General features: G+C 34.9%; 1 protein-coding gene across 1 annotated transcript in view; it reads right to left on the reverse strand.

The window, feature by feature from the left end:
* The window catches only part of LOC127865828 (serine/threonine-protein phosphatase 6 regulatory ankyrin repeat subunit C-like), a 71695-nt gene extending 65365 nt beyond the window's left edge, over positions 1-6330 (reverse strand). Inside the window, exon 1 of the mRNA XM_052405854.1 lies at positions 5586-6330. Coding sequence (XP_052261814.1) covers positions 5586-6155 — 570 coding nt within the window. The 5' untranslated portion in view covers positions 6156-6330. The remainder of the gene's footprint in view (positions 1-5585) is intronic.
* Between the last annotated feature and the right edge of the window lie 4573 nt (positions 6331-10903).

The raw sequence follows: 10903 nt of genomic DNA on the forward strand, positions 1-10903 counted from the left end.
GAGGACATGTGTGCAGTATGATTTGAAGACATGTGTGCAGTATGATTTGAGGACATGTGTGCAGTATGATTTGAAGACATGTGCGCAGTATGATTTGAGGATATGTGTGCAGTATGATTTGAGGACATGTGTACAGTATGATTTGAGGACATGTGTGCAGTATGATTTGAGGACATGTGTGCAGTATGATTTGAGGACATGTGTGCAGTATGATTTGAGGACATGTGTGCAGTATGATTTGAAGACATGTGTGCAGTATGATTTGAGGACATGTGTGCAGTATGATTTAAGGACATGTGTACAGTATGATTTGAGAACATGTGTGCAGTATGATTTGAAGGCATGTGTGCAGTATGATTTGAGGACATGTGTGCAGTATGATTTGAAGACATGTGTGCAGTATGATTTGAGGACATGTGAGCAGTATGATTTGAAGACATGTGTGCAGTATGATTTGAGGACATGTGTGCAGTATGATTTGAGGACATGTGTGCAGTATGATTTGAGGACATGTGTGCAGTATGATTTGAGGACATGTGTGCAGTATGATTTGAAGACATGTGTGCAGTATGATTTGAGGACATGTGTGCAGTATGATTTGAAGACATGTGTGCAGTATGATTTGAGGACATGTGTGCAGTATGATTTGAGTATCTGTAGTGGTTACAGAGATATGTACTTGTTGCATGCAAACCTGAACCAAGATGTTATCATTCCCACAAACCTTGAACAGACTTCTATACTTACAAAAGGGGGCATAATCCAACATTAAAGCTAGTCATCGTCATATGTCTTGTTCAGTGACTGTTAATGATTACCCTGAACACATATGTAAAGTTTGTTTCAATATCTCTGGTAGAAACAGAGGAGAAGGAGTAGTTGAACTGTTGTTACCTGCAGTTGTTATTTCATGCTCAATTGCAGGTCAGAGTTTTGACACAAACAATTACTATGAATGCTTGTATGAAGTTTCAAATGTGGCTGGGAACGCGATTTTGACTATTCCGGCGCTGACGTCGTTTTCGAGAAATACGACTTTAAAATGTGACTACAGTTTCGCGTACTTTGTCAACCAATTTTTTAGCAATTAACAATAGATCAACTGTTGCATAAACAATTATAAAGAGATGTTGCCTAGTTTACCTTATTAAAGCCTACACAGAAACCAACATTTAGATGAGTAGTTAAGCTTGGACTATTCAGTGAATGGGTACGGGACATATTGACAGCTAATACAGTTTAGGTACAACATTTTAAATATAATTATGTACACTTCAACACCGTTATTTCGAAGTCGTCAGGACCGTTGAAAAAACTTCGGATTAACGATAATTCGAAATAAACATTTGACAAAAGACTTCTTTGATTCTGTAAAAATAAAACATTGTGGAATTCACATGATTTTGTTACACGCTTACTTAAAAGCGTTAACTAGTCAGATAGCAAATAGATTTCTACTTGTAACTAACGGAGGAATAAAACGATTCTTTTTCTTGTTTTTATTTTTGTCTAATTACAGAACATATAAAATATAAAGAATAGCACAAATTATCAGACATACATACATATAAATACATTTTCGGAAATGAAACTTTTTTTTTAACTAATACGCGATGTATCTCTGAACAACGGCGTTCGCGCAGACGACAAAGGTGTAATGCTCGGCTTTTGACGCGCCACGACAAAGGTGTGAAATTACGCACCGTATTTTGCAGTTTTGACTTCGGATTAAAGATTCATAATTAGGTGCGAATTATAGTGTTGGGACCGACTGAATCACTTCCAATTTTTCTTCGGTTTAACAAAGTTCGGATTAACAATGAAATTTTACATTAAACAAAGGAGAACCAAAATCGGGACCTGAAAAATACTTCGAAATAACGGCGACTTCGGATTATCGGTGTTTGAAATAACGGTGTTGAAGTGTAGTATATTTCTAGTGGATATAACAGTTAAATACAAACTACAAGTATCATACATATTTATTGTTAACACATTTATAAAGGGTAAATCCCACTGGAATTTTGCATCCATTTTTTATTACAATTGTCATTATTAACTATAATTACTCTAAGTTGCCTGATGCTTAGAAATATTTATACAGTTTCATGTAATTTTTTTTAGATGCATACAAATATAGTATTAAGAAACTTTCCGTAAATGTAGAAACTTAGTTAAAATAAATGCATTGCATCAACATTTGGATATTCCTCTGTATGATGGCAGTTTAAACAAGAAATATCTTTTTAAAAAGATATACGGCGTTGATTGTGGTTGGAGTTGTTAAAAGGTAAAGAGTTCAATGAATGAGATCAAAGATAGCGAATGTCGTCTTCTGTGCAGTTCTCAGCTGCATCACACGCAGTACAGGATGTTATGCGGATTTTTTGCGGCTTATTTTACATTATTACATATTGCTGGTCATAAACTATAGATACAAAACAGAAAACCAAAAGAAGAATGGAAGTGAAATTAAAACATATGAGTCAACCGGCCACACGCAAAGTATCCGTACATATTTTAAATATTTATACGCGCGTTCTTCTAACAAACCTGTTTTTGTGGTTTGTCGGGCATTGCTATTTGATTCGATTATTAACAGTATCGAGAATCATCGTGCTCATGCTTAATACATTAGTCAATATGGTGGAATAATTCTTGTTAAATTAATCAAAACTAATATTAATCATGGTATTGTTGAAAACACATTAAAAATCATTTATTGACATACCATAATTATATCACTGAATATCTTCATATAACATATTTCTGGTCTAAAGAAAATTCCAGTTCACCTAGTTCATGCAATAGCACCTATATTATATAACGATTTATTTACTGGCCGCGAACTGACCCTGATACCTTGGGGATTGGAATGCAATGTATTAAAGTGAGGTCACGCTTCCACTGTTGGAACCACAGCTTGTTTAAAACTTTATACTTTTACATGTTAAATGTTCAATTTTGAAACAATGTAAAATGGTTTGGCCAAAACGAATACTCAGGATAGGGAAAAACAATACTTTTATGAACTAAAGTATACTAGTACACAGACAGGAATATGGAAGTAATTACTAAATATGAGAACATAGCCTTTAAGTACAAAGGCTCTGGCACTGGCAATCCTCGGAAAATAAAAGGTGCATGCACAAACTGTATTGATGTCAAGAGTTGAATGTAAAACTGTTCTATCTATCAAGCCTTTTCATTAGAGATAAAATTGTTTCATGCTGAACACGCAGTAAAACAGTGTTACAAAGACGCGATCATGTTTCCAATGTTCTGGTGGAATGCTCAAATCAGCAAATGAAATAAATGAAGTGTATTCATTCGTGTCTAGCTGCGGGAAATTTTATTGAATTTTATTGGACACTTACAAAGGTCAGGTAAGGTCAAAAGTGACGTTACACAGCTACGCCAAAAAATAATAGCATGTGCCAGTAAATACCACATTGTAAAGTATAAAATACTTAAAGATTATGAAAGCAAAAAATTAAAAACATTTTGTTTTTGATGATATTATACTGAATTTAATGCCATAGTTTTACTTTGTATACCAAGAACAAAATTTAGCATTTAATGTTCTGTAGTTTGACCTTCAGTATTTAATGTTCTGTAGTTTGACCTTCAGTATTTAATGTTCTGTAGTTTGACCTTCAGTATTTAATGTTCTGTAGTTTGACCTTCAGTATTTAATGTTCTGTAGTTTGACCTTCAGTATTTAATGTTCTGTAGTTTGACCTTCAGTATTTAATGTTCTGTAGTTTGACCTTCAGTATTTAATGTTCTGTAGTTTGACCTTCAGTATAATCATAACTTTATTTGTTGCTCTTAAATTGTGATTTCTTTTAATCAGCCTACTGGTAGTCTTAATTCTTTGAAACCTGTGATATATTGTTTGTTAATCTGTGATATAATCTTTGTCTTATGTGTCATATATGTGTATGCGCTTTTGACCTTAAATGTAAATAAATAAATAAAAATTAAATAAATAAATTTGCAGTTGTTGCTGAGGTGAAACAAAACGAAAACCGTGAATACATTAAGCACAACTTATTTGCTATTTACAGCGATCATTTCAACTGAATAATCACATATTGCTTGCAGGTGAAACATTGTCCACTGTATGCATGTTCATTTAGAAGTTTATGAGGTCCTTCCATCCCTGAGGGTACATCAATTATCTACCGATCATCAGGTATACATGCCAATGTACCCAAATAAAGCAAATGTAACAGTCTAATGACTTTGCCATCATCTTCAAGGTTTAATAACAAGCATGGAAATCTCAAGAAGATACATTTAAAATAAATTGTGTAGACAACAAGAAATGTTTCACAGACACTCATGTCCCAAAGACACATGTTTGGACATCGACAAATCCACTGAATATTCTACAGGGGACAAAAAAGCCAAGGGCCAAAATTGGTTTTTAGTCAAGATTCCTTCAATAATGAACATCAATACGTTCATCTATGAAAGTTACATGTATAGCAAATCCGCCATGCTGTGAGCTAGAGGACTTGACCACACAACATTTTTTAAATATATATATTATGTATTGGAAAAACTGAAAAATGGTCATAATTCTACAAAAAAAATTGTCGCAGTCAAAATTACTTTCTATACTATTATCTACACATTAAAGTCATCAAACTGTAAAAATTTGAGCGAGATCCACCCAGAAGTTAACGAGGACTTAATAACACAAAATGTTAAGACTAAATATTCTATGGTGGCAAAACACAGGACTATTATTCTGCAAAAAATTGTCACAGCCAAAACTCCTTTCTTTGCAATCCTCAACACATTAAGTTTATTCAACTATGAAAGTTTGATATAGATCCAATCAGTAATTAAACAGCAGTTAGCACACCACATTTTGGGACTTAATATTCTAATCTGAAAATCAAAGTGCTATACCGCTAATTCTGACAAAATTGTTGCAGGTGAAAATCCCCCCTTCACAATCATCTTTAAATTAAAGTCATTAAACTTTAGTTAAAGAGTTAAAGAGTTAAAACATTAGCTTCTGGAAGAATATATGGATGGAACAAGTTCAACACTTAATGCCTTCCACACCGTATTGGCATACACATCTGTGAAAAACTTGATAAATATGAAATTCAACAAGCTTTATTTGCCATGAAAACTTTTCTTGATTTGATTTGTATTGGTGAAAATCAGCATAATTATTTATTTCACTAATTTAATCAAGTACATATTGTTTTCTTCAATTATGTAATAAGTGGTACAATCTATAGAAATTGAGATGTCCATAAAAATCTTCCACCACACAAACTTCTGTCTAGATTAAATATAAAAGATAAAACTATACAATATTGATAGATAATTCATGATATAATTTCTATCCTTACAATAAAAGACCTTAAGAAAGAATTGAACATATGAGCTGGTCCCTGAGAAAACCAGGCTTAATGCATACGAGTAAAGTATTGCTCCAGATTAGCCTGTGCAGACTGCACAAGTTTATCTGGGACAATACTCTATGTACATGGGACAATACTCTATGTACATGCATAACCCAGAGACCAGCTCAATTTCTTGACAAACAAGTTACCCACCTGCCACACGCTATTTCCAGCACCTAGATATATGCTCTTCCTCTCAGAGCGTTTTGTAAACTGTAAATCACCACAGATACCTGAGGGGTCATCTTGCCTCTCTGAGAGTGTATCACAAACTTTAACAGAGTTTGAGCCTTCCACTTTTTGATTGCACAAGTTTGGTCTAAAAGTTTTTGTTTTCACAGGCAGGAATCCATGTTCAGCAATGTCACTTGTACCATCCGCCATTATGATATCCTCACAGGGGTTGTCACCGGAGTCTGTATCTATGTTTACAGGTGTGCTTGTACCATCCGCTTTTATGACATCCTCACATGGGTTGTCACAGGAGTCCGTATCTATGTTTACAGGTGTGCTTGTACCATCCGCTATTATGACATCCTCACATGGGTTGTCACCGGAGTCTGTATCTATGTTTACAGGTGTGCTTGTACCATCCGCCATTATGACATCCTCACAGGGGTTGTCACCGGAGTCTATATCTATGTTTACAGGTGTGCTTGTACAATCTGTCATGATGTGGCTATTAACGTTGCCCAGAGTTATGCTGGACACTATTGTCTCCATCAGCAGACATTATTGAAAAAACACTGTCAGAGCTTTAAACAAATGCTTGCCAGTAGTTGTAAGTTCACAACTATCTGAAGGGAAAAGGCTATGAGCACTTAAGCATTTAATAATTTAAAACTTGCATCCATTAAGTGGAAAATGAATTCCCATTTAGATTTCTATTAATTGTCAATTAAGTCAGACACTATTTGCACTCTCAATACAATGACAGTATTGCCATTAGCTTTTATACCTGAAGCTGTTATCTCGATTAAATGTGTCTGTGATAGCATCTATCTCAAAATCAACATGTGATTATGTGTTTGTTGGCCAATAAATGTAAAACAGAAAAATTATACATGTGATGGGACTACATTCAATAATGAAGATCCAGATAAAACAAAGGATTGTCCTAATAACATTGCAAAATCTTGAAAGATCATGTCATTATGTGAAATACAACTGCACACAGTTAAAATGGTTGAACATCATAAACACAGGTTTCATTCAAGTTGACTTTTGATTCTTTACAAGAGATTTTAGTGTAACATTAATTGTCTTTACTACTTGTCCAAGAAATATCATAGACAAATAGCTCTTTTATTGAGCAAAACATCCTAACAAAATATTAACTGAACTTGTTCTTACAATTTAGGTATAGTGAATAAACACATCCTCGGTTTTCTTCTAAAATGATGTAACTTCAGCTTGTAAAAAGCAAAGTAACTTCATGTTGGAAGGAAACAAACAGTATGCTCTCTGAAATATGTGCACATTAGGAAATGCTATATGAAATGTCATCGTGAGACTAGCACAAGTTAATATTAATTTTATGGAAATTAGCTTAAAGATAGTGTTACAATAACAATATGTGCATTTATGTAATTTAATTGAATAATTAACCCAGACTTACCTTCTTAGATGGGAAGGTAAAGGTTGACTGCAAACCCCTTCAGAGCTCAACACGAGAGATGACGTAGCAACCACAGCCGAGAACATCAGGCTTTAGAGTTGGCAAAGTATTCATTAAAGAATACTTATTTTTTTGTGTTTATCAAATTTGTTGAAAAGATGTAATGGGTGGGATTGGGTAGGGCGTGTTGAGCTCTTAAGGGGTTTGCAGTAGATGAAATTACAATCAACCCATCTACCTTCATCGACGAAGGTAAGTCTCGGTTAATTAATCAATTTCATCTCCTGCATAACCCCTTTATGAGCCCCACACAAGATTTTTAGAGAATGTCTGCAAATTTGTACAGGAATAAAGAAATAAAAAAGAATTCATGATAAAATATTTACATGTTGTTTATTTTCCACATAGAATAGCTGACTGAAACTCCAGAGAATGTTGATTTACATTGTCAACCTCTTTTGAATAACATTAAGCAAATGTTTTTGCATTTGACCAGCCGGCCATGTGCAAGATATTTTGCAATGAGACACCTAAATGCTTAAACTTTCAATGTTGAAGCTGCCCTCATACTGTGAGGTTTAAATGTGTCCTCGAGACCAGCAGCTTTATACACAGATTTTACCCATCTACTTATTGTTGCTGGTGATGCTGCTTTATATGGTTTGACAGTTGACAGTAAGTAATTACTACAATGTAGGTGTTTTGTACGGTCCATGTATTTTAGTAACGTGTCCACAATACAAAGATTTCTTTCTCCCCATAATGATTTTAACACAATAGGTTTGATGTGCTTCCCTGGCTTTGATTGCTAGAACAGTTCAAGGCTGAATTGTTACTAAAGAATTGTCATCATTAAAAGAAATCTCAAGAAGTGTAGTAGAATGAATTGTCTGGCACCTCTGTCCTGTGATCAATAAGAACAGCATACAAAGTTTTTGAGATAGTTTTAACAATGTGTCCGTATTCATTTTGTGCAAGTAATTTAGTACTACATTAACATCCCATGTAGTGCTGTATCTTGGTAGTGATGGTCTGGCATTGAAGCATTCTCTCATGAAACCTGATATAATTTCATTCTCATGAATATTCATGTTGCTGCATACTTTCAGGAACATGCTGAGGGCATTTCTAGCTGTATTTAAACCACTATATTTTAAATCAACTGAAAATAATTTTGATAAAAAGTCCAGAATATTATTCAAATTGGGTTAAAGGGGATTTGTTGATTGTCCACAGTAATTAAACCATTTTTTAAGATGTATGTTGTCTTGTTTCTTTGTTGTACATCGCCATGATTGCAAGATGAGAGTTTTAGCTTGCTTTGATATTCCCTGTTTTTTAAGTGCTTGCCTGATAATGGAAAAACTCCTAGTCTCATTTTTGGCAGAGGGTATTTGATATCTGGTTTGTGTTTCAAAGAGAGTATTTTTGTGGCACAGGAAGATGGCATGGTCCGCTAATCAGTGGAAGGAGACTGGGCCACCATGGCTGTGTTGGCCAAACTAGAACATTTAATGTGATTTCATTTTGCCCTGGCAATTTAAACCAAAAAGGAAAATTGCAGATGAACATAATTGTGTTTCAAACCTGACAATTACACAGACGTAATATGGAATGAAATGTTAAAAAACCCTATAAACCACCATTAAGGTCATTTAATGTCTTGTTACTGTGCCAAAAACCATAACAGAAGAATGGACTGCCAAGAGTTAACTCGGAAGATATAAAGCATCAGGGACAGCAAATTAAAAAATAATTAGCTTCACTCCATGGTCTCAGCAAATTTGCCGTACATTTTATGTTGAATAACCAAGTTTCAAGGTCAGAATGAGAAATGGATGTCACACCACCATCATGTTAACATGGCAAGTTTTTCAAACAACATTTAAAATTTGTTTAATGTTTGATTTGTGTGGATAGCATGCGCTATTTAAAATAAAAAGCTAACGATCAAATTTACTTTGCAATGATGTTGGCATTAATTTGTTGTACTATTTTACAGACAATCCACATATTGTCTATTTTTATTTAAACCAAATGTTATGCTTTTTAGAAATGAATCTCCATTTATACTATGATATTTAATTGGATAGCTTAAACACATGTCTCATGGGAGTTAAAAACAAGAGCACCGCCTAGCGGTTGCAGACCGCTCATCTATTTTTCTTTTTAAAGGTGAAGGGACCTATCTCAATACAACGATGGGGGAGGGGTGGGGGTGGAGAGGGGGGTATAGTGTGAGGGTGTGGTCATTTATTAGATGATCTTTCAAAAATAAGAACAACAAGAGGGCCTGAAAGGCCCAAAGTCGCTCACCTGAGATAACAAGATATTATTGGGACAAATCTTTTGACCAAGTTTCGTGAAGATTGGACAATATATGTGGCCTCTAGAGTGTTAACAAGGTTTTACAGAAGCCATATATAGCCATAGTAGGAAAAATGCCCCACCCCCTGGTGGCCATGTTTTTAAAGAAACCAAAACCATTTTCGAACTCATCCAAGATATCATTAGGACAAATCTTCTGATCAAGTTTCATGAAGATCTGAAAATAAATGTGGCCTCTAGAGTGTTAACAAGGTTTTACTATAGCCATATAAGAATAATGCCCCGCCCCCAGGCGGCCATGTTTTTCAACCAACCGGCATCATTTTCGAACACTTGACCAAGTTTCATGAAGATTTGACAATAAATGTGGTCTCTAGAGTGTTAACAAGATTTTACTATAGCTATATATAGCCATAAGGAAAAATGCCCCGCCTCTTGGCAGCCATGTTTTTCACGCAAATGTAACCATTTTCAAACCCATCCAAGATATCATTGAGACCAATGTATGACCAAATTTCATTAAGATTGGACAATAAATGTGGCCTCTAGAGAGTTAACAAGGCTAATGTTGATGGCGCACAACTGACGATGGACAAAAGACGATCACAAACGCTCACCATGAGCACATTGTGCTCAGGTGAGCTAAAAATGGAAGAAAAAATGAAAGGGGGGGGGGATTCTGGGGGAGGGCGTGGGGAATGGTTTGGGTGGAGTCTATTGTGGTGTGTAAGGTAAGGGTTGTTTTGTCCAAGTATGAATCAAATCTGATCATAAATAAAGAAGTTTTAGGCAATTTTAGAAAAATGTAATAATCTGACCTTGAGAGTAAAGGTCATTCAAAGGTCAATGTCAAATCAACTTGACAGGTACAGTACCCTCATGATAGCATAACAGTATTTAAAGTTTGAAAGCAATAGCCTTGATACTTTAGAAGTAAAAAGGGTCTAAACACAAAATTTAGCATATTCAAAGTTACTAAGACAAAAAAGGGCCATAATTCTGTCAAAATGCCAACTAGAGTTATGCAACTTGTCCTGTACAGTCCCCTTATGATAGTTAGTGAGTGTTCCAAGCCTGAAAACAATAGCTATGATACTTTAGGAGTAAAGTGGACCAAAACACAAAACTTAACAAAATTTTCAATTTTTCAAGTATAAAGGGGCCATAATTCTGTCAAAATACCAGTTAGAGTTACATAACTTTGCCTGCACAGTCCCCTTATGAAAGTAAGTAAGTGTTGCAAGTATGAAAGCAATAGCTTTGATACTTTAGGAATAAAGTGGACCTTAACACAAAACTTAACCAAAGTATAAAAAGGGCACATAATTCTGTCAAAATGCCATCCAGATTTATCTAACTTTGCCTGCCCAGTCCCTTCATGATAGTAAGTAAGTGTACCAAGTTTGAATGCAACAGCTTTGATAGTTCATGGGAAAAAAGGACCTTAACACAAAACTTAGCCCGACGCCGACGCCGATGCTCAGGTGATGACAATAGCTTTTTTTTGTTAAAAAAATAGATACAG

The sequence above is a fragment of the Dreissena polymorpha genome, chromosome 2 (assembly GCF_020536995.1).
Source record: "Dreissena polymorpha isolate Duluth1 chromosome 2, UMN_Dpol_1.0, whole genome shotgun sequence".
Classification (NCBI taxonomy): Eukaryota; Metazoa; Mollusca; class Bivalvia; order Myida; family Dreissenidae; genus Dreissena; species Dreissena polymorpha.